General features: G+C 47.0%; 1 protein-coding gene across 2 annotated transcripts in view; it reads right to left on the bottom strand.

The window, feature by feature from the left end:
* ARHGAP31 (Rho GTPase activating protein 31) overlaps window positions 1–25,439 on the bottom strand; it is a 203,220-nt gene that overhangs the window by 59,446 nt on the left and 118,335 nt on the right. For both annotated transcript variants that reach the window (XM_073668582.1, XM_073668581.1), the window contains exon 4: window positions 1,970–2,052. In XM_073668582.1, the coding sequence (XP_073524683.1) occupies window positions 1,970–2,052 (83 nt within the window). The remainder of the gene's footprint in view (window positions 1–1,969; window positions 2,053–25,439) is intronic.

The following is a 25,439-nucleotide window of genomic DNA, read 5'->3' as shown; positions in this document are numbered from 1 at the left end:
CCCATCCTCTCTGACAAGCTACCTCCCCATATCACTTCTCCCCTATGCCTCAATACTACTGGAACAACACGTACATCCTGAACTGTCCTCCCACCTCTCCTCCTGCTCCCTCTTCAACCACCTACAATCTGGCTTCTGACCGCACCATTCTACTGAAACTGCACTGACTAAAGTCACCAACAACCTACTAACCACCAAATCCAAGCGACACTACTCTGTCCTCCTCTTCCTAGATCTGTCATCTGCCTTCAACACAGTGGACCATTCCCTCTTACTACAAACTCTCTCATCTCTCGGCATCACAGACTTGGCCCTATCTTGGATCTCCTCATACCTAACAGACCGGACATTGTGTCTCCCACTCACACACCACCTCCTCATCTCGCCCCCTATCTGTCGGTGTCCCCCAAGGTTCAGTTCTAGGACCCCTGCTCTTCTCCATCTACACCTTTGGCCTGGGACAACTCATAGTCTCACGGCTTTCATTATCACCTCTATGCTGACGACACACAGATCTACCTCTCTGGACCCGATATCTCCCCCCTACTAACCAAAATCCCACAATGTCTGTCCGCCATCTCATCCTTCTTCTCTGCCAGATTTCTAAAACTTAATATGGATAAAACCGAATTCATTATCTTTCCACCATCTCACTCAACCCCCCCAACTGACCTATCTATCAACGTCAATGGCTGTCCACTCTCCCCAGTCCATCAAGCTCGCTGCCTTGGGGTAACCCTGGACTCTAATCTCTCCTTCAAACCACATATCCAAGCCCTTTCCACTTCCTGCCGACTCCAACTCAAAAATATCTCCCGGATCCGCACATTCCTCAACCATGAATCTGCAAAAACACTAATGCATGCCCTCATCATCTCCCGCCTCGACTACTGCAATCTCCTGCTCTGTGGCCTCCCCTCAAACACTCTCGCACCCCTCCAATCTATCCTAAAATCTGCTGCCCGACTAATCCACCTGTCCCCCCGCTATTCTCTGGCCTCTCCTCTCTGTCAATCCCTTCACTGGCTCCCCATTGTCCAGAGACTCAAGTTCAAAACCCTAACCACGGCATACAAAGCCATTGACAACCTGTCTCCTCCATACATCTGTGACTTAGTCTCCCGGTACTTACCTGCACGCAACCTCCGATCCTCACAAGATCTCCTTCTCTACTCCCCTCTTATCTCCTCTTCCCACAATCGCATACAAGATTTCTCCCGTGCATCCCCCCCCTACTCTGGAACTCTCTACCCCAACACAACAGACTCTCGCCTACCGTGGAAACCTTCAAAAGGAGCCTGAAGACCCACCTCTTCCGACAAGCCTACAACCTGCAGTAACCACCGCTCCACCATACCGCTGCACGACCAGCCCTACCCTCACCTACTGTGTCCTCACCCATCCCCTGTAGACTGTGAGCCCTCGCAAGCAGGGTCCTCTCCTCCTGTACCTGTCAGTGACCCCTTTTCACATGTAAAGCGCCACAGAATAAATGGTGCTATAATAATAATAAATCATAATATGACAATTATTATATCATCACTATTAGTAACATATTATAGTGGCATGCTCGATCAGATGCTGTGATCCAATTGTATATACAGCCGCAGACAGACGTCCTGGGACACAGACACCGGATATTTGTTAGGCAGGTGACCTCCCTCTTCACAACATCTCCTAACAAACACTAAATACATCAATCACTGCTGCGAGGCCGACACCAACAAGCTGAGATCAAAGGAGCGGGTCAGAACCGTGCGCTAAGCCAAGATGGACAGCTCTATCAGTCACTTATATTATATCCACAGCCCGGGATTCACAATTTATAACCCCATCCCTTTAATATGAACCACTAATAGTCACTACAGATGGAGTATAGATTATCAGGACCTGTGCCCAGGTATCACCTAAAAGCCAGAATACAACAATAACGGCGTGTGATTAATGATGAGATCTCGCGTCTTCTTACCTGTAATGCGATGGCGGCAATTCCTGGATGACATTTTGTATCTGGGATAATTGATCCACTTCCACCGAGCATGAGACAGCGTCCTGAGGAGAGAAGACAAGGATGAAATGTATTCTTCACTAATATCATATTGCTTTTAAGAAGCTGATCAATGGTAGAAATATTACAGCTATAGCCTTGTAGATAAGAGCAGTATTATAGCAGTTATATTCTTGTACATAGGGGCAGTATTATAGTAGTTATATTCTTGTACATAGGGGCAGTATTATAGTAGTTATATTCTTGTACATAGGGGGCAGTATTATAGTAGTTATATTCTTGTACATAGGAGCAGTATTATAGTAGTTATACTCTTGTACATAGGGGGCAGTATTATAGTAGTTATATTCTTGTACATAGGAGCAGTATTATAGTAGTTATATTCTTGTACATAGGGGCAGTATTATAGTAGTTATATTCTTGTACATAGGAGCAGTATTATAGTAGTTATATTCTTGCACATAGGAGCAGTATTATAGTAGTTGTATTCTTGTACATAGGGAGCAGTATTATAGTAGTTATATTCTTGTACATAGAAGCAGTATTATAGTAGTTATATTCTTGTACATAAGGGCAGTATTATAGTAGTTATATTCTTGTACATAGGAGCAGTATTATAGTAGTTATATTCTTGTACATAGGAGCAGTATTATAGTAGTTATATTCTTGTACATAGGAGCAGTATTATAGCAGTTATATTCTTGTACATAAGGGCAGTATTATAGTAGTTATATTCTTGTACATAGGAGCAGTATTATAGTAGTTATATTCTTGTACATAGGAGCAGTATTATAGTAGTTATATTCTTGTACATAGGAGCAGTATTATAGTAGTTATATTCTTGTACATAGGGGCAGTATTATAGTAGTTATATTCTTGTACATAGGGGCAGTATTATAGTAGTTATATTCGTGTACATATGGGCAGTATTATAGAAGTTATATTCTTGTATATAGGGGCAGTATTATAGTAGTTATATTCTTGTACATGGGGCAGTATTATAGTAGTTATATTCTTGTACATAGGGGCAGTATTATAGTAGTTATATTCTTGTACATAGGGGCAGTATTATAGTAGTTATATTCTTGTACATAGGGGCAGTATTATAGTAGTTATATTCTTGTACATATGGGCAGTATTATAGTAGTTATATTCTTGTACATAGGAGCAGTATTATAGTAGTTATATTCTTGTACATATGGGCAGTATTATAGCAGTTATATTCTTGTACATATGGGCAGTATTATAGTAGTTATATTCTTGTACATATGGGCAGTATTATAGTAGTTATATTCTTGTACATATGGGCAGTATTATAGCAGTTATATTCTTGTACATATGGGCAGTATTATAGTAGTTATATTCTTGTACATAGGAGCAGTATTATAGTAGTTATATTCTTGTACATATGGGCAGTATTATAGTAGTTATATTCTTGTACATAGGGGCAGTATTATAGTAGTTATATTCTTGTACATAGGAGCAGTATTATAGTAGATATATTCTTGTACATAGGAGCAGTATTATAGTAGTTATATTCTTGTACATAGGGGGCAGTATTATAGTAGTTATATTCTTGTACATATGGGCAGTATTATAGTAGATATATTCTTGTACATAGGAGCAGTATTATAGTAGTTATATTCTTGTACATAGGGGGCAGTATTATAGTAGTTATATTCTTGTACATAGGGGGCAGTATTATAGTAGTTATATTCTTGTACATAGGAGCAGTATTATAGTAGTTATATTCTTGTATATAGGGGGCAGTATTATAGTAGTTATATTCTTGTACATAGGAGCAGTATTATAGTAGTTATATTCTTGTACATAGGAGCAGTATTATAGTAGTTATATTCTTGTACATAGGGGGCAGTATTATAGTAGTTATATTCTTGTACATAGGGGCAGTATTATAGTAGTTATATTCTTGTACATAGGGGGCAGTATTATAGTAGTTATATTCTTGTACATAGGGGGCAGTATTATAGTAGTTATACTCTTGTACATAGGGGGCAGTATTACAGTAAATATTTCATGTAGCGTACATACAATCTGCCTTAGTAATGATAAGTGCAGCTCTGAGGCAACTACGGCTGGAATTTCTCTCTTCTATGTTACTTTATAACTGTACAGGCATTTTGAGTGTTGTGGTTTAGTGGCCCTTAAAGATTTATCTTGCACTTGCAGTCATTTCTAGTCTTGTCCTTCATTCTGAGACTGGAATTTGTGAGATTGTGTATGACGTGATGTCACAGTCCAGCAGCTGCTGGGAGGTCTGCAGCATTAGTGTCTCAGTACTGGGTGCATACAGGCACTTTTCCAGCCCGTCGTTCAGATAAGCAGAGTACACTTGATGGGACATGACACCAATCCCAACAGGGCTCCAGGCATCAACTGGCCAGAGACTCCCTATGGATCTGCACAAAACTCTCTGTAATCCCTGAACGCTAAATCCAATCCATTTACACATATTACAGGGCTGAATCAGCTGCACATAAATGGAGGTCTGATAACATGAAAAAATCACCTGTAAAATTATGTTTAAAACATTAGGTTATTAGGATGAGTCAATCACCAGTGAAGATGTATGTATATACTGAACAAGCAGCCGGCAGATTTATGAATTCAGCTCTGGAGTATAATACAGGATGTAACTCAGGATCAGAAATGTAATGTATGTACACAGTGACTGCACCAGCAGAATAGTGAGTGCAGCTCTGGAGTATAATACAGGATGTAACTCAGGATCAGTAATGTAATATATGTACACAGTGACTGCACCAGCAGAATAGTGAGTGCAGCTCTGGAGTATAATACAGGATGTAACTCAGGATCAGTAATGTAATGTATGTGCACAGTGACTGCACCAGCAGAATAGTGAATGCAGCTCTGGAGTATAATACAGGATGTAACTCAGGATCAGTAATGTAATGTATGTACACAGTGACTGCACCAGCAGAATAGTGAGTGCAGCTCTGGAGTATAATACAGGAGGTAACTCAGGATCAGTAATGTAATGTATGTGCACAGTGACTGCACCAGCAGAATAGTGAGTGCAGCTCTGGAGTATAATACAGGATGTAACTCAGGATCAGTAATGTAATGTATGTACACAGTGACTGCACCAGCAGAATAGTGAGTGCAGCTCTGGAGTATAATACAGGATGTAACTCAGGATCAGTAATGTAATGTATGTACACAGTGACTGCACCAGCAGAATAGTGAGTGCAGCTCTGGAGTATAATACAGGATGTAACTCAGGATCAGTAATGTAATATATGTACACAGTGACTGCACCAGCAGAATAGTGAGTGCAGCTCTGGAGTATAATACAGGATGTAACTCAGGATCAGTAATGTAATGTATGTGCACAGTGACTGCACCAGCAGAATAGTGAGTGCAGCTCTGGAGTATAATACAGGATGTAACTCAGGATCAGTAATGTAATGTATGTACACAGTGACTGCACCAGCAGAATAGTGAGTGCAGCTCTGGAGTATAATACAGGAGGTAACTCAGGATCAGTAATGTAATGTATGTGCACAGTGACTGCACCAGCAGAATAGTGAGTGCAGCTCTGGAGTATAATACAGGATGTAACTCAGGATCAGTAATGTAATGTATGTACACAGTGACTGCACCAGCAGAATAGTGAGTGCAGCTCTGGAGTATAATACAGGAGGTAACTCAGGATCAGTAATGTAATGTATGTGCACAGTGACTGCACCAGCAGAATAGTGAGTGCAGCTCTGGAGTATAATACAGGATGTAACTCAGGATCAGTAATGTAATATATGTACACAGTGACTGCACCAGCAGAATAGTGAGTGCAGCTCTGGAGTATAATACAGGATGTAACTCAGGATCAGTAATGTAATGTATGTACACAGTGACTGCACCAGCAGAATAGTGAGTGCAGCTCTGGAGTATAATACAGGATGTAACTCAGGATCAGTAATGTAATATATGTACACAGTGACTGCACCAGCAGAATAGTGAGTGCAGCTCTGGAGTATAATACAGGATGTAACTCAGGATCAGTAATGTAATGTATGTGCACAGTGACTGCACCAGCAGAATAGTGAGTGCAGCTCTGGAGTATAATACAGGATGTAACTCAGGATCAGTAATGTAATGTATGTACACAGTGACTGCACCAGCAGAATAGTGAGTGCAGCTCTGGAGTATAATACAGGAGGTAACTCAGGATCAGTAATGTAATGTATGTGCACAGTGACTGCACCAGCAGAATAGTGAGTGCAGCTCTGGAGTATAATACAGGATGTAACTCAGGATCAGTAATGTAATGTATGTACACAGTGACTGCACCAGCAGAATAGTGAGTGCAGCTCTGGAGTATAATACAGGAGGTAACTCAGGATCAGTAATGTAATGTATGTGCACAGTGACTGCACCAGCAGAATAGTGAGTGCAGCTCTGGAGTATAATACAGGATGTAACTCAGGATCAGTAATGTAATATATGTACACAGTGACTGCACCAGCAGAATAGTGAGTGCAGCTCTGGAGTATAATACAGGATGTAACTCAGGATCAGTAATGTAATGTATGTGCACAGTGACTGCACCAGCAGAATAGTGAATGCAGCTCTGGAGTATAATACAGGATGTAACTCAGGATCAGTAATGTAATGTATGTACACAGTGACTGCACCAGCAGAATAGTGAGTGCAGCTCTGGAGTATAATACAGGAGGTAACTCAGGATCAGTAATGTAATGTATGTACACAGTGACTGCACCAGCAGAATAGTGAGTGCAGCTCTGGAGTATAATACAGGATGTAACTCAGGATCATTAATGTAATGTATGTACACAGTGACTGCACCAGCAGAATAGTGAGTGCAGCTCTGGAGTATAATACAGGATGTACAGTCATATGAAAAAGTTTGGGCACCCCTATTAATCTTAAGCTTAATGTTTTATAAAAATTGGTGTTTTTGCAACAGCTATTTCAGTTTGATATATGTAATAACTGTTGGACACAGTAATGTTTCTGCCTTGAAATGAGGTTTATTGTACTAACAGAAAATGTGCAATCTGCATTCAAAGAAAATTTGACCGATGCATAAGTATGGGCACCTCACCAGAAAAGTGACATTAATATTTAGTAGATCCTCCTTTTGCAAAAATAACAGCCTCTAGTCGCTTCCTGTAGCTTTTAATGATTTCCTGGATCCTGGATGAAGGTATTTTTGACCATTCCTCTTTACAAAACAATTCCAGTTCAGTTAAGTTTGATGGTCGCCGAGCATGGACAGCCCTCTTCAAATGATCCCACAGATGTTCAATGATATTCAGGTCTGGGGACTGGGATGGCCATTCCAGAACATTGTAATTGTTCCTCTGCATGAATGCCTGAGTAGATTTGGAGCGGTGTTTTGGATCATTGTCTTGCTGAAACATCCATCCCCTGCGTAACTTCAACTTTGTCACTGATTCTTGAACATTATTGGCAAGAATCTGCTGATACTGAGTGGAATCCATGCGTCCCTCAACTTTAACAAGATTCCCGGTGCCGGCATTGGCCACACAGCCCCAAAGCATGATGGAACCTCCACCAAATTTTACTGTGGGTAGCATGTGTTTTTCTTGGAATGCTGTGTTTTTTTGCCACCATGCATAACGCCTTTTTGTATGACCAAACAACTCAATCTTGGTTTCATCAGTCCACAGGACCTTCTTCCAAAAAGAAATTGGCTTCTCCAAATGTGCTTTTGCATACCTCAGCCGACTCTGTTTGTGGCGTGCTTGCAGAATCGGCTTCTTTCGCATCACTCTCCCATACAGCTTCTCCTTGTGCAAAGTGCGTTGTATAGTTGACCGATGCACAGTGACACCATCTGCAGCAAGTTGATGCTGCAGCTCTCTGGAGGTGGTCTGAGGATTGTCCTTGACTGATCTCACCATTCTTCTCTGCCTTTCTGATGTTTTTCTTGGCCTGCCACTTCTGGCCTTAACAAGAACTGTCCCTGTGTTCTTCCATTTCCTTACTATGTTCCTCACAGTGGAAACTGACAAGTTAAATCTCTGAGACAGCTTTTTGTATCCTTCCCCTGAACAACTATGTTGAATAATCTTTGTTTTCAGATCATTTGACAGTTGTTTTGAGGAGCCCATGATGCCACTCTTCAGAGGAGATTCAAACAGGAGAACAACTTGCAAGTGGCCACTTTAAGTAGCTTTTCTCATGATTACATACACCTGGCTATGAAGTTCAAAGCTCAATGAGGTTACAAAACCAAAAAAAGTGCTTTAGTAAGTCAGTAAAAAGTAGATAAGAGTATTTAAAACAAGAAAATGATAAGGGTGCCCATACTTATGCACCTGTCAAATTTTGTTTGAATGCTGATTGCACATTTTCTGTTAGTACAATAAACCTCATTTCAAGGCAGAAACATTACTGTGTCCAACAGTTATTACATATATCAAACTGAAATAGCTGTTGCAAAAACACCAATTTTTATAAAACATTAAGCTTAAGATTAATAGGGGTGCCCAAACTTTTTCATATAACTGTAACTCAGGATCAGTAATGTAATATATGTGCACAGTGACTGCACCAGCAGAATAGTGAGTGCAGCTCTGGAGTATAATACAGGATGTAACTCAGGATCAGTAATGTAATGTATGTGCACAGTGACTGCACCAGCAGAATAGTGAGTGCAGCTCTGGAGTATAATACAGGATGTAACTCAGGATCAGTAATGTAATGTATGTACACAGTGACTGCACCAGCAGAATAGTGAGTGCAGCTCTGGAGTATAATACAGGAGGTAACTCAGGATCAGTAATGTAATGTATGTACACAGTGACTGCACCAGCAGAATAGTGAGTGCAGCTCTGGAGTATAATACAGGATGTAACTCAGGATCATTAATGTAATGTATGTACACAGTGACTGCACCAGCAGAATAGTGAGTGCAGCTCTGGGGTATAATACAGGATGTAACTCAGGATCAGTAATGTAATGTATGTATACAGTGACTGCTCCAGCAGAATAGTGAGTGCAGCTCTGGAGTATAATACAAGATGTAACTCAGGATCAGTACAGGATCAGTAATGTAGTGTATGTACACAGTGACTGCACCAGCAGAATAGTGAGTGCAGCTCTGGAGTATAATACAGGATGTAAGTCAGGATCAGTAATGTAATGTATGTACACAGTGACTGCACCAGCAGAATAGTGAGTGCAGCTCTGGGGTATAATACAGGAGGTAACTCAGGATCAGTAATGTAATGTATGTACACAGTGACTGCACCAGCAGAATAGTGAGTGCAGCTCTGGGGTATAATACAGGATGTAACTCAGGATCAGTAATGTAATGTATGTATACAGTGACTGCTCCAGCAGAATAGTGAGTGCAGCTCTGGAGTATAATACAAGATGTAACTCAGGATCAGTACAGGATCAGTAATGTAGTGTATGTACACAGTGACTGCACCAGCAGAATAGTGAGTGCAGCTCTGGAGTATAATACAGGATGTAAGTCAGGATCAGTAATGTAATGTATGTACACAGTGACTGCACCAGCAGAATAGTGAGTGCAGCTCTGGGGTATAATACAGGGTGTAACTCAGGATCAGTAATGTAATGTAGGTATACAGTGACTGCTCCAGCAGAATAGTGAGTACAGCTCTGGAGTATAATACAGGATGTAACTCAGGATCAGTAATGTAATGTATGTACACAGTGACTGCACCAGCAGAATAGTGAGTGCAGCTCTGGAGTATAATACAGGATGTAACTCAGGATCAGTAATGTAATGTATGTACACAGTGACTGCACCAGCAGAATAGTGAGTGCAGGTCTGGAGTATAATACAGGCGGTAACTCAGGATCAGTAATGTAATGTATGTACACAGTGACTGCTCCAGCAGAATAGTGAGTGCAGCTCTGGAGTATAATACAGGATGTAACTCAGGATCAGTAATGTAATGTATGTACACAGTGAGTGCACCAGCAGAATAGTGAGTGCAGCTCTGGAGTATAATACAGGATGTAACTCAGGATCAGTAATGTAATGTATGTACACAGTGACTGCACCAGCAGAATAGTGAGTGCAGCTCTGGAGTATAATACAGGATGTAACTCAGGATCAGTAATGTAATGTATGTACACAGTGACTGCACCAGCAGAATAGTGAGTGCAGCTCTGGGGTATAATACAGGATGTAACTCAGGATCAGTAATGTAATGTATGTATACAGTGACTGCTCCAGCAGAATAGTGAGTGCAGCTCTGGAGTATAATACAAGATGTAACTCAGGATCAGTACAGGATCAGTAATGTAGTGTATGTACACAGTGACTGCACCAGCAGAATAGTGAGTGCAGCTCTGGAGTATAATACAGGATGTAAGTCAGGATCAGTAATGTAATGTATGTACACAGTGACTGCACCAGCAGAATAGTGAGTGCAGCTCTGGGGTATAATACAGGGTGTAACTCAGGATCAGTAATGTAATGTAGGTATACAGTGACTGCTCCAGCAGAATAGTGAGTACAGCTCTGGAGTATAATACAGGATGTAACTCAGGATCAGTAATGTAATGTATGTACACAGTGACTGCACCAGCAGAATAGTGAGTGCAGCTCTGGAGTATAATACAGGATGTAACTCAGGATCAGTAATGTAATGTATGTACACAGTGACTGCACCAGCAGAATAGTGAGTGCAGGTCTGGAGTATAATACAGGCGGTAACTCAGGATCAGTAATGTAATGTATGTACACAGTGACTGCACCAGCAGAATAGTGAGTGCAGCTCTGGAGTATAATACAGGATGTAACTCAGGATCAGTAATGTAATGTATGTACACAGTGAGTGCACCAGCAGAATAGTGAGTGCAGCTCTGGAGTATAATACAGGATGTAACTCAGGATCAGTAATGTAATGTATGTACACAGTGACTGCACCAGCAGAATAGTGAGTGCAGCTCTGGAGTATAATACAGGATGTAACTCAGGATCAGTAATGTAATGTATGTACACAGTGACTGCACCAGCAGAATAGTGAGTGCAGCTCTGGAGTATAATACAGGATGCAACTCAGGATCAGTAATGTAATGTTTATACACAGTTCATCACTCTGTGATAAAGAAGAGATCGGGCAATATTAGGATTTATAGAGCAGTCAGAACACTGTTATCCAAGCGAAAGGTCAATGGTCTCATATTTACAGGAAGACATCTGGTATAAAGCGAATCTAGAAGATCACAATGAGAATATGAGACACTCGTAGATTGAAACTCCTCAGCCACAATGCAAATCTTTCCGATCCCTAAGACTCCCGAAACATCTAAAGGAAAACTGCCTTTAAGACAATTGTCTGAGTATCTTACTTGTGGGTGAAGATGAAAGAGGATGATCCAACAATAAGAAGTCTATGAAAGTTTTAGCTTGTTTTACCAAAGCCCAGATCCATAAATAAGGTAGAAAAACATGAAGGACAGATGGAATAGAGCATGAGACCACCGAGTCAGACTACACCTGGTTTTCTTTGTAGTCTGTTACCATAGAAATAAATAGATCTGTTTTACAGTTTTATCTCCAAATCTCTGTCTATATCTGCAAAATATAATTTTTGATAATTTTTCAGTTGCATAATATATTTTTGGCTACTTTCTTCTTAAACCTCACATTTGATTTTACTGAATGTCGTCTATGTATTTGTTTTTTATCAAAGCAGCTCATGAAAATCCCTTCACAATTTTTTCCCCATCCAGTCTTCCAAGAATTCATAGCATAAGATCATCACCTTCAGTTATATGCTGGAAGCTGATTGCTACATAGAGATTGAATATTACAATTTTGGCTACCTCCATCCACCAGTAGAGGGAGCTTGTGAGCTTACTGCATTCATTGAACTCAATTATGTACGCTCTGAGGCTCCCCCTAGTGGTGGCAGTGGATGGAAGCAACTTGGGTAAGCGGAGAATTGGGAGATCTATAACAGTAAAATAGGGTAATCATCGATATAAAAAGAGATATGAAAAAAGTGATGAGTGAAATACGTGGGACCTGAAAATGATAATCGGTGAAGAGTCTGCTTTTTTATATAATGGGGCAGCACCCAGGGGCAGAGAGGATTGTTAGTAAGCCTGTAGACACAAGTATATTAGGCTACACTGGGAATTTTTCAAACCAAAGTAGCAAAAATGTACACAGCCGGATTTCTTTCCTTCACTGCTAGGCATGACAGCTCATGAAAATGGGTGGGGTTTAAAGGGGTTGTCTCTTTGGGACAACCCCTTTGCAAAAACGGGGTACAGTATATGGATAGAGGGGTGTCTATTAGCCATAGAAGTGAGCTGCTAGGAAATGTTTCTCCCACTCTGGGGGTCTTCCAGCCACTACGTTTTACATCTTTACTGGCGCCATATAATGTAACATTGCCTGTAGGAGAATTGTGTGTCGGGTCGGGGGATGAGGGGCTGTTGTCTTCTGAGCAAGGCTTCGGTATGGAGGAAGGTTTCTGCCTCCCAGCCATTGATAATTGCTTCTTCTCTCGGAGGTGGATATTTGCTGTTTTTTTACCTTTTCTTTAGTACCACTTGTTTGTTAAAAAATCAAATGCTGAATTGTTTCAACACTATTTTACGCGGCGTACGTGTAATCCTGACTTCGAATAGTCTACAAACTACATTTAGAAAATATGTAAGAGGAAATTATTGCCATACGTAGTACTGTTATGTATGTTTATATATTATTCCAAATGTTACTCATTAGTCATTTGTTGTTGTTGTTTTTTATTATTTTACTTTTCGCTTTCTTTCTTTTTTTTTTTTTCTTTTATACCCACTTTTTATTGTTAGTTTTTAGTCTTCGCAATAAATTTCTGTGGGCAGGGAACATGGTGGATAAGACGGAGAATTGTTGTAAAGTGCATTTGTAGCACCCTGAGGATTCGGCTGCTACAGGGGTATTACACCTCACGCCAGAGGTGTGGTATTCCACTCCCGGGTAAGGATGGAGTGTGGAACTGAGCTCAGTAGGCTGCATGCACTACATACATCCCATTTCCGGGGGACAGAACGACGGTACTCCCACCAGTATATGTGCAGGTACGACAGTGTCTGTCCCTGGCTGGAGTGGGAGGGGGGTGGAACATCCCAGTAGTGTAGGGGCAGATAGGGGGAGTAGTCTGGGTAAAGATAGGAGCTCATTGGGTGCTAGTCACCTGAGCTCACACATAGAGGGAGTATATAAGGTGGGCACCATCTTAGAACAGGGTGAGAGTTTAGCCTGAGGAGCAGAGCAGAGGAGCTCAGCCAGGAGGGCTGACAGGGAGCTGTGGCTCCGGCTGGGCCCAGCTCCAGAGCAGAGCCTGCAGAGGAGAGAGGAGAAAAGAAGGACCCAGAGAGGAGACAAGAAGGGAACCCCAAGATCCCAGAATAAAGACAAAAGGGTGAAGGGTTGGCGGACAAGGGTACCGGATCCCAAGCTGGCAGAGGCCAAAACCAACCTTAGCCAGGAACCGGAGGTCGTGGTCAGGATCTGCCACGACCCTCACCAAATCCACTAGAAAGGCACACCGAGTATAGGGTCAGGGAGCCCAAAGGAGGCTTGACCACCAAGAGACCCGAGGGAGCCGGCCAAAAGTGGATCCCTGGTGGGAACGGCCAGAGGAAGGGAGAGTCAGAAAGGAGCTCAGGACCACGCTCCGGAATTGCCTGGGGGTTAGCCGAGTCCAGGACCTGGTGGACGCAGCACGGCTCGGGTGGTCACTCAAGGCCAGAGTGACCAAGAGAACACCAGTAAGTAAAAACCCTGAACTGCATCTCCTGACTCTGAATCTTCTTTCTGCATCAGCACAACCCCCATCATCTACACCTGCTGCCCTGAGGCCATACCCCTCCCGTTGGGGGTTATACCATCACTGCTGCACATATACCACCGGCCTCAGTGGACTGCTCTGCAGCGGCGGCTTCAAAGCCGCACTCAACGGGTGGCGTAGTCGACAATCAAGTTAACATCTACTGCCATAGACTGCCACTTAGTTTGACACCCTGGGCACGGACCGGGTCACCGCCACAAGGACTACTACCCCCATCGAGATCCAGCTCCGGGTATCCCCTACAGCACTGGCCCAGGGGGCGCGTCAACTTTGGCATAGTCGGCAGGATAACGTGCCCGCAACCACCGGGTACTGCGTGCCTGAAGAAAAGTTCACATTTACCTCAAAAAGAAGTCTCCCGCCGGTTCCGGAGGGTCCCCGCCATCGGACGCCATCTCGGATCGGTTCCCGCCGGTTGCCCGCCATCTGCAGCTTTTTCCCGCCATCCACAGAGTTTCCCGCCACTGGGAGGCGATTCCCGCCATCTTGGACAGTTTCCCGCCCTGGCAGAGCGGACGCCATTATGGGCGTGCCAGAGGGTGGTAAGAGACGACCTCCCATCGTGGGCCAGGACCAAGAGTGGCGCCAAAAACGAAGACCGCCCCCACCAGCAGAGACTGCAATGATTGAGATGTCCATCAGCGTGGGGGGTCTGCCCCTGGAACTGACAATCACCAAGTTGCCCCAGGACCGCCCTCAGTATGGGCGTATACAGAACAAAACAGAGAAGATGGGTGCAGCCTGGAGGAGTCTGGAGGAGCCGTACCCGGAGATGGAGGGAGAGGCAGGCAGCACCGACCCAGTGGTCAGGAGCCTGTTGCAAGCGACAACCCCAGAAGGCCTGGTGGAGATCCTGGCGCAGCTCCCCAGAGATCGGGAGCATGCACGGACCGCACTGGAGGGCTTGGCTCAGAGGATGGCCCGAGTGCAGCGGGACGTACTGGCCGCATGGAGCAGAGAGATGGCCCAGCAGGCTGGAACCCGCCAGCGAAGCACGCCACCCACAACAAGGAGCATGTCCGCCTCTGAGGACGGTGCAGGAGGAACGACGGCCGGAGACGACGCCGCGGAGGGAGTTGAAGAAAAGGGAGCAGGTAATGGGGACGACAACATCCCGTGCCCGATGGTCGCAAGCCTGCCCCAACTCCCCGTCGCAGAGCCCGAGACCCCACTCACCACTCACGTTGCTGCATCGTCACCGCTCCAAGCTAGGCCTCAAGCGGCAGGAGCCGCGACCACGCCCCCTGTGACGTCACGCGCCTCAACCCTGAGCGCGGCCAAGCAGGAGACGCCACCGGCCTGGTCGCTGGGCCAAGTAACCCCGGGCGCCGCCGTCTTCACGGTGCCCTTTACATTCAGGGTGCCCCAAGCCTGGTCACAAGGCCTGGTGAACCCGGGCGCCGCCACCACAACAGCGCCCTCAACGTCCACAGCGCCACACCTGGGTGAAGACCTATTTGCCCAGCACACATGCCCGGATGGGCAGCCCTTTGTGTGGCCACCGGAGTTCCACCATCCCCGACTCCGGAAAGAAAGACCTCTGGATGAGCCCCTGATCCCGGCTCCGGCGCCCGTCAAGATGACCCCGCTCTCGTTAGAGGAGGCACAGTTTGAGTGGGACCCCGCAGGAGGAGACCTCATCGGGTTCACTCAAGAAACCCGGGCGGCTGCAGCGGAGCGTGCAGAGTGCTGCCGCCAGCAGTTGGAAGCCTTTGACCGAGAAAGAAGAGAGAGGCGGGTCCGCGAGCAGCGGCTGCAAATAAAAAGTGCAGAACAGAAGAGCCGGACCAGGAGGAACCCCCGTGCAGCCCACGGTCCCCGTGCCACCGGGACTGTAATTAAATTCCAGTTGCAGCACGGTTGGGGCTTCATTCGAGATCATCACACCCCCGGCGACGTCTTTGTGACCAGAAGAGATGTCGAGTCCCACCTACTGGAGGGACACAGAGGTCGTGACCTTTACCTGGGTGATGAGGTCACCTTTACCCGGCACCAGTGTGCCAAAGGACCCTATGCACTTCATGTACATCGCCTGACGGAAGAGGAGTTGCGGTGTGAGGAAGGTCAAGAGGACCCGGACGGGTCTGAAGCCTACCCTCAGGAAGGAGCAGGAGGGCATCGTCACCATTAAGAGGTGAACTGAAACTGTAAAATAGTTACCCGTAAGGGTATCTGCCATGCTGCTAATTTAAATATGTTCCCCGTTGGGACAAGTGTGAACTGTTCCAGTGTGTCCCATCTCCCCACAGGCTGAGGACTGTGAGCAGCCATCCCTTTTCCCCACTGGCCGAGGACTGAGAGCGGCCATATCCCCTTGTATATAGTTGCGCTTTCTAAGGCGCCCCCTACTGGTTTTATAGGAAACTGTTTTTTCTTGAAGAGACTGTGGCACTTCCCTGGTCACAATTTGCACAAGTGGCCAGAGGTCAAAAATGTTTTATAGGAAAAGTTTTATTATGCTGAAAGAGTTAATATGATTATATGATGTGTCCGTAACATTTGATGCTGGTAACATTATAAGTAAGAAGTACCTCCCATAAAGGGATGATTGAAGGATAATGTTTATAATGTTTTATATGTTTATGATGTTTTGAAAAAAATTGTATGTTTTTGGATGTTTATTCTTTTACAGCCCGAGGACGTGCTGTGATTTACCAGGGGGGAATGTAGCACCCTGAGGATTCGGCTGCTACAGGGGTATTACACCTCACGCCAGAGGTGTGGTATTCCACTCCCGGGTAAGGATGGAGTGTGGAACTGAGCTAGTAGGCTGCATGCACTACATACATCCCATTTCCGGGGGACAGAACGACGGTACTCCCACCAGTTTATGTGCAGGTACGACAGCGTCTGTCCCTGGCTGGAGTGGGAGGGGGGTGGAACATCCCAGTAGTGTAGGGGCAGATAGGGGGAGTAGTCTGGGTAAAGATAGGAGCTCATTGGGTGCTGGTCACCTGAGCTCACACATAGAGGGAGTATATAAGGTGGGCACCATCTTAGAACAGGGTGAGAGTTTAGCCTGAGGAGCAGAGCAGAGGAGCTCAGCCAGGAGGGCTGACAGGGAGCTGTGGCTCCGGCTGGGCCCAGCTCCAGAGCAGAGCCTGCAGAGGAGAGAGGAGAAAAGAAGGACCCAGAGAGGAGACAAGAAGGGAACCCCAAGATCCCAGAATAAAGACAAAAGGGTGAAGGGTTGGCGGACAAGGGTACCGGATCCCAAGCTGGCAGAGGCCAAAACCAACCTTAGCCAGGAACCGGAGGTCGTGGTCAGGATCTGCCACGACCCTCACCAAATCCACTAGAAAGGCACACCGAGTATAGGGTCAGGGAGCCCAAAGGAGGCTTGACCACCAAGAGACCCGAGGGAGCCGGTCAAAAGTGGATCCCTGGTGGGAACGGCCAGAGGAAGGGAGAGTCAGAAAGGAGCTCAGGACCACGCTCCGGAATTGCCTGGGGGTTGGCCGAGTCCAGGACCTGGTGGACGCAGCACGGCTCGGGTGGTCACTCAAGGCCAGAGTGACCAAGAGAACACCAGTAAGTAAAAACCCTGAACTGCATCTCCTGACTCTGAATCTTCTTGCTGCATCAGCACAACCCCCATCATCTACACCTGCTGCCCTGAGGCCATACCCCTCCCGTTGGGGGTTATACCATCACTGCTGCACATATACCACCGGCCTCAGTGGACTGCTCTGCAGCGGCGGCTTCAAAGCCGCACTCAACGGGTGGCGTAGTCGACAATCAAGTTAACATCTACTGCCATAGACTGCCACTTAGTTTGACACCCTGGGCACGGACCGGGTCACCGCCACAAGGACTACTACCCCCATCGAGATCCGGGTCCGGGTATCCCCTACAGCACTGGCCCAGGGGGCGCGTCACATTCCTTTCTGGAACATGTATAAAAGCGGTGGGATCGAGGACGAACATAAATAGCGGACTGCAGGCCGAACACTTGAGCGGTGTCTTTGTGGAGAATATACGCGCTCTGCGATAAGCCCGGCTGCCGCAGGTCTTTAATTAGAGCCCGAATATCGCAATTTCACCGGTCGGAATCTCAATGTCTCGTCCTTTATAGGATTATTATTAGTGAAGCCGCTGACTTGTGCGGTAACAGGAGACATTGCTGGGATTCCTGCTCTGCACAAGTGATGCTCGCGGCCTCATCATAGTCTTATACTTACCAGAGAACATAAATGTTGGAGTTTATGCAGCTGCAATATGTAGCATAGGAGGGATGCAATATTATACCAGACGCAATGAGAACCATTATGCACTAGGAGACCGACCACCGCTGCTGACTAGCATGCAAGCATTGTGCTGAAGCTGGACTGGATTAGGAGGAAATTGCGATCTGGGCCAGTGGAAAAATGCATGTAAGCACTGCGCATGTTCAGGTGTCTAGCTGCAGTGGTCGGTTTCCAAGGCAAAGAGCTATAAAAAAAAATAAAAATAAAAAATATCTGAAGAACAGTTGAAAATTTTAATAAGCAGTAAAGTTCAAAAAGGCTTGTATCTGACAGTACCCATTTATGAAGATGGGAATTACCCTTTAAAGTGCCTTAAAACAGTTCAGTATTAAAGGCATAGGAGTGTACAAATGGATGTGTACACTTGTGCGTCTAAAATAAAAAAATGAAGCAACAATACAAATAGTTTAGATTAAAAACCTTCTACCGTTTTGTGCACAAAGCTCCACTGCAACCCTATGTGTCTCCATGGTTACAGACTACAAGAAAATCCAGTGTAGTCTGATGCCTATAGCAAACCTAACATTTTTCAGCATCTGAAGGTACAAGGAATGGTCCTCAGAGTGAATCCATTCCTTACATAATGGCCGATTCACTGCATAATGTGAGTGAGCTCTGGCACTCACCTTGCCTAAGATATCGCTTGACAAGTTGAGTGCCAGAGGAGGCACTAACAAGCCACGCTGCCTTGACCAGGGTATCTACATACAGATTTGGGACAGCAAACTGAATTGTGATAACAATTTTCATACCCCACCCACACTTCCATTAGCCAAAGTCCCCGTCATGCCTCGGTTCATTCCCTCTAAATGTCTGAGATGCCAGTGCCATGTCTGATGATGAAGCACCTCGTTGTCTGGCACTGGAAACCTTTTGGAAAAGATCCTTTCTAGGAGGCTTATGTGGCGCCCCTGCGGGTTCAGTCGCCACAGAGGTACTGCATCTCACCCAGAGGTGTGGTATCTCACGCTCAGGTAAGGAAGGAGTACTGCCCGGGACCCTAACACCTGCATCCAACACTACACTACTCCAGACCAGCTGGAGGGGCAAGATGCGTCACTTCCCTGCTGAGCCCTGTCCCTGGCTGGAGTGGGGGGAACCAAAGTAGGGGGGACCATGTAGTGGGTGTGGGTGGAGGAAGTAAATCAGGGGAGCACTTTTAGGAAGTAATATAAATAGAGAAGCCATGTTGAAAGGACAGTGGAGTCTGAGAGGAGAAGTAGAGGGAGCTGGAGCTCTGTAGGAGCTGTGCTCAGGAGGAGGGCCTAGCCAGAGAGGCCCAAGACTGGAGAGAGAGGAGCAGGAAAGGCTCCAGGAACATGGAAGGGACCCCAGGGGTACGGGAAGTGCTGGAGGCCAGCCGTATGCCCGAATCTACCAGGAGGTGGAGGGGCCAGGTCGCACAGAGGGGACCGGTCCCTAAACTAGTAGAGTTCTTTAAGCCTCAACTAGGAAACCGGAGGCTGCAGTATTTCAGGTACAGCAGCCACAATCCACATCTAATCACCAGAAAGGTGGCCATAGAGGACCCAGGGGACAAAGAAGACGTCGCCCGGCAAGGTCCGCGGCCACTGGCCTGAGACACTGGGTGTGAGGTGCTGGGAGACGGCCAGAAGGAACACACAGAAAGGGGTCCCGTTACGTGCGCCGGAGAGACCTGGGAATTTGCTGAACCCCTCCCTGAGTAAGCACAGGGCGCTGTGGGAAGTTACTCTAGTACTGGTAACTGGAAGTCTAAGAAACCGTGAGTAAACCCTGAGGACTGCACCTTACTGTCTCTGTGATCATTATCTGCGCCATCCTCTGCACTACACCATAACAGCAACATCTACACTGCCCTGGAGCTAAGCTCTACCTGTGGAGAGCTAAACCAACTCTGCTGCATTCACACCAGCTCCAGAGGACCTGCTCCGCAGCGGCGGCTCCATATAGCAGCATACCACAGGTGGCGTCACGAACTGTATATAAAAACTATAAATTTCCTGTAAATAATATTCCCCTTTTGATTGACCGCCCTGGGTCACGGACCGGGTCACCGCCACTTTGACATCTCCCCTTTCAACGACCGGCCCGGCACCGAATACTCCACGGCCCAGGGGGCGCGTCATCTTTGGCGTCACGAACAGATATGAACCCACCCGTTATCACCGGGTATTGTGCGCCTAGAGACTGTGTTCTATACTAAATGTGGCACCCGCCCCAGAAGAACGGGCGCCATTATGTGCGAGACAAAAGACAACAAGAAATGTATGTAGATGTGTCCATCAAGCTGGGGGGGCCGCCCCAAGGTGTGTCTGACAGCAAGCTGCCATGGAACCGCCCCCGAAAGGGGAGAGGAGGGAAGAAACCTGGGAGACAGGGCGGAGTCTCCAGCAGTCTAGGCAGACTGCACCCGGCAGGCAACATGCAGGAGAGTCCGAAGCAAGCTCCCGTCCATGGCCTGCAGCGACCAGAAGTGCTTCTCACCCTGGAGGAGGCAATGGCGAAGTTATCCCTGGAGGATACCGAATTCCTCCATGCCGAGATCCAGGAGCTAAGCCAGAGGATGGAGAGGGCCCAGCAGGATGCCATCGCCTGCTGGAAGGAGGAGCTGCTGGGGAAGATTGTGACCTGGCAGCAGCCAGCGCTGCGTTCCACCAGCAGCGCCCCAGCCCCGGAGGAGCCTGAACAGAGCCAGGAGGCAGAGGACGGCACAGGCGCGGCTGCGGGAGCAGGTAAGAGGAGACTCCCTGTCCCGGGCGCTGAGAGTGCTGACCTGCTCCTGGGCCCCCTGGCGGAACCTCCGATCCCGGGCGCCTGCTCCACCGACCTGCTCCTAGGCCCCCTACCGGAGCCACCTACCCCCGCACCCGAGTGGGTGTATGGAAGCCCCGTCTACGACTGGTCCGCCAAATTTGAAGACCAGCAGGGACTCCCCCTGACGCCCACATCTGCACCCCTGGTTACCTGCCAAAAAGGAGAGGAGTTTCGGTGGGACAACAGGGAGGGGGACCTCATGGGGTTTCCGTGGGAGACCCAGACCCAGGCCCTCAGGAGGGTGGAGTACTGCAGACGGGAGCTCCTGCAGCTGGAGAAGGAGCGTCATGAACGGCAGGTGCAGTGGGAGCAAATGGAGGCCCGGAACATGGCGGCCAAAACCTGGGCCCGCAAGGCAAGAGATGCCACCCCTAGTCCCCATCTGGAGGGGATAGTGGTGAAGTTCGACCTGGACGCCGGGTGGGACTTCGTCAGGGAGCCACAGACGGATCAGGACGTCTTTGTCAATCGGCGGGACGTCGAGCCCCATCTCCAACAGGGGCATCCCGGCCGAGCCCTCTACCCCGGTGACCGTGTCACCTTTACCTGCCACAAGGGCGAGCGTGGGTGGTATGCCCTCCAGGTGTACAGAATGGTGAAGGAGAGAAAGGACATGCCCCCGCAGTGCGAGGGTGATGACCCGGCTGGGTCAGCCTGCAGAAACCAGGAGTTCCCCTGGAAGGAGCCCCACTGTTAAACTGTTTTAGTTAACTGAACTGTATATAGTTACCCGGAAGGGTACAGCTGAGACACTGCAAGTTTAAAAAGTTTGTGTGCATAATTACCCGGTAAGGGTACCAAAAACTGACAGGCTGAGGACTGTGAGCAGCCAAAAACTTAACTGTAAATAGTTGCACTTCTTAAAGTGCCTCTTATTGGTTTTATATGACAAGACTGACCTCAGAACAAAAACCCGTTTGGCGTGGCCGAAGACGTGGTCCTACACCTGGATCACCTATGCCCTGAAGCCACACCCAGGGCCTACGTTGAGGGTTTTCGGACGGGTCCCTCATGTTGCTCAAATTGCACCTTGTTTAGTGAGATGGACACCCGGTTACAGATCGCGCTGTAGCCCGCTGAAAATGTTTTATGTGAGAAATGTTTTATGAGAGAAATGTTTTAGGAGTATAAAGAAAAATGTTCTTTAAAAAGTTTTATATAGTAACCTGTAACGTTTAAGAAATGTGCCTCCCATAACGGGAAGAAAAGTTATGATTATTCTTATATGTGCATGCATTCTAAAAATTTTTGTAAGTCTGAAATACCTTGTTTTTACTCTTTTCCAGCCCGCGGAAGTGCTGTGTTTTACCAGGGGGGTATGTGGCGCCCCTGCGAGTTCAGTCGACACAGAGGTACTGCATCTCACCCAGAGGTGTGGTATCTCTCGCTCAGGTAAGGAAGGAGTACTGCCCGGGACCCTAACACCTGCATACAACACTACACTACTCCAGACCAGCAGGAGGGGAAGATGTGTCGCTTCCCTGCTGAGCCCTGTCCCTGGCTGGAGTGGGGGAAAAAAAAGTAGGTGGAACCATGTAGTGGGTGTGGGTCGAGGAAGTAAATCAGGAGAGCACTTTTAGGAAGTAATATAAATAGAGAAGCCATCTTGCAAGGACAGTGGAGTCTGAGAGGAGAAGTAGAGGGAGCAGGAGCTCTGTAGGAGCTCTGCTCTGGAGGAGGGCCTATCCAGAGAGGCCCAAGACTGGGGAGAGAGAGAGGAGCAGGAAAGGCTCCAGGAACGTGGAAGGGACCCCAGGGGTATGGGAAGTGCTGGAGGCCACCCGTGCGCCCGGATCTACCAGGAGGTGGAGGGGTCAGGTCGCACAGAGGGGACCGGTCCCTAAACTAGCAGAGTTCTTTAAGCATCAACTAGGAAACCGGAGGCTGCAGTATTTCAGGTACTGCAGCCACAATCCACATCTAATCACCAAAAAGATGGCCATAGAGGACCCAGGGGACAGAGAAGACGTCGCCCGGCAAGGTCCACGGCCACTGGCCTGAGACACTGGGTGTGAGGTGCTGGGAGACGGCCAGAAGGAACACACAGAAGGGGGTCCCATTACGTCCTCCAGAGAGACCTGGGAGTTTGCTGAACCCCTCCCTGAGTAAGCACAGGACGCTGTGGGAAGTTACTCTAGTACTGGTAACTGGAAGTCTAAGAAATCATGAGTAAACCCTGAGGACTGCACCTTACTGTCTCTGTGATCATTATCTGCGCCATCCTCTGCACTACACCATAACAGCAACATCTACACTGCCCTGGAGCTAAGCTCTACCTGTGGAGAGCTAAACCAATTCTGCTGCATTCACACCAGCTCCAGAGGACCTGCTCCGCAGCTGCGGCTCCACATAGAGGCATACCACAGGTGGCGTCACAAACTGTATGTAAAAACTATAAATCCCCTGTAAATAATATTCCCCTTTTGATTGACCGCCCTGGGTCACGGACCGGGTCACCGCCACTGTGACATCTCCCCTAGCAAAGACCGGCCCGGCACCGAGTACCCCACGGCCCAGGAGGCGCGTCACTTAGACAATACACTACAGATCCAACTCTTTTCGGAGTCTTGGAGGATTGGCAAGGATAGCATAGCTGAAGAGCATGCGGAGGGAGAAGTCACACCCAAGGTCGGATGTCAAAGGGTGTCCCAAGGTTCCCTAGGGCCAGAGTTTTAAGTTGGATGTTATGGATTTTGCATTGGGATTGAGAGCATTACACCCCAGGTATGCCTCCGGCAATATAAAGAAAGTGTCAGTATTGAGGGCGACCTTCATTATTTTCACCCTTGAAATCCACTGTTTGCGATATGCGTAAGTATAGTGATTCATTCATGGCCAACCATGACATCTTCTCTCCGGAAAATATATAGCAATAAAAACAAAAAAAAATTACAAAAACAATAGACCTGCATAACAAAACCTTCATATCATAATCTGGAAAATCATTGACCCTCTCAGTAGCTGAACCGCCGCGTACTACAACTCAAGGATCCTGAGTCATAAGTGACATTGACTATTCTCTGGAGTGCGGAAAAGCGTGAGGCGCGCAGAGCTCCTTCTATTGAAAGAGACTAAAGAGACTCTTATGATTTAGAAATCCTCCGCGCTGGAATTGTATGTCAAGCTATGTTGCTGCAAATGCGTAGGCAGTATAATTTGTATGTCTGGTTTCGGAAACAAAAAATAAATCAAGTCCATGGATAGATATTCTGAGATGTACTCCAGAAATTCAGAAGATCTTAGCATCACCTTGACCAGAAAAAGAAACAAGATGGCATTGGCCATGGTCAACTGGAATATGCCAATGAGTAGAGCATGACCATATCAATGTTTAATATTCAGGACCAGAGGGGTAATCATGGGATCTAGAGGCAAAATTTGGAATGGTGTTCTCCTCATGGGTATCTCACAAAAGGTTCCGATAAAGAGGTAGGCAGCCATACACCTCGATTTTAAAGAATTATGGGAACCCACATGAGAGGATATTCAAGACATAGAAACTTGAACCCAATGGTTTTGTGAATATATATAGGCTTCAAAACTCAAAGGAGAGTTGGCCATGACCATGTCTCCTGTAGGAACAAGGTTTGATACCAGGTAATGCCATTGTGGCCAGGACCAACTTCAAACAAAGTATATGGGTAACAGTCTGACTTGGCCCCTGTCCATTCCATCATCAAGCATAAAGGTTGCCCCAGAACACTTTGTGGCTTCCAAACCCAATAGGCCCTAGAATTTGCCAAAGTTTATCAAAGCAGAGTTGGCCATGGACATTTTTCCAGTAGGAACGAGATTTGATACAACGTAATGTCAATGTGCCCAGGGCCAGCTTCAGACATAGAGTATGTGGGTAAAGGCCCCGTCACACTTAGCGACGCTGCAACGATCCCGACAACGATACGGCCTGTCAGGGATCGTTGCTGCGTCGCTATGTGGTCGCTGGTGAGCTGTCAAACAGGCAGGCTCACCAACGATCAGGGGAGCAGCGACATCGTGGAAAGAATCTTTCCACGATGTCTTGCTCCCGGTTACGAGCCTGCTGAAGCAGGAGCAGGCTGGTAACTATGGTAAACATCGGGTTACTAGGGGCACACGCGCTCCTAGTAACCCGTTGTTTATCATGGTTACCACTCTGCTACAGTGAGCGGAGGTTACCGCTCACTTTAGCAGGCTCGTAACCATGATAAACAGCGGGTTACTAAGTGCGCGTGTGCCCCTAGTAACCCGATGTTTACCATAGTTACCAGCCTGATCGCTGCTCCCGCTGGTCACACACAGCGATGTTTGCTGACCAGCGGGAGAGCAACGACCAAAAAATGGTCCAGGACACTTTGCAGCGATCAGCGACCTCACAGCAGGGGCCTGATCGCTGCAAAGTGTCACACATAGCGACATCGCTGGTGAGGTCGCTGTTGCATCACCAAAACCGTGACACAGCAGCGATCTCGCTATGTGAGACGGGGGCTTTACAGTCCCAGTTAGCCTCTGTTTACTCTACTGTCAAGCATAGATAAAGTTGCCTCAGATATC

Source organism: Phyllobates terribilis, unplaced genomic scaffold, assembly GCF_046119375.1.
Source record: "Phyllobates terribilis strain yellow unplaced genomic scaffold, ASM4611937v1 Scaffold_2__4_contigs__length_985480577, whole genome shotgun sequence".
NCBI classification, from domain to species: Eukaryota; Metazoa; Chordata; class Amphibia; order Anura; family Dendrobatidae; genus Phyllobates; species Phyllobates terribilis.
This window is presented reverse-complemented; position numbering and strand designations above follow the sequence as displayed.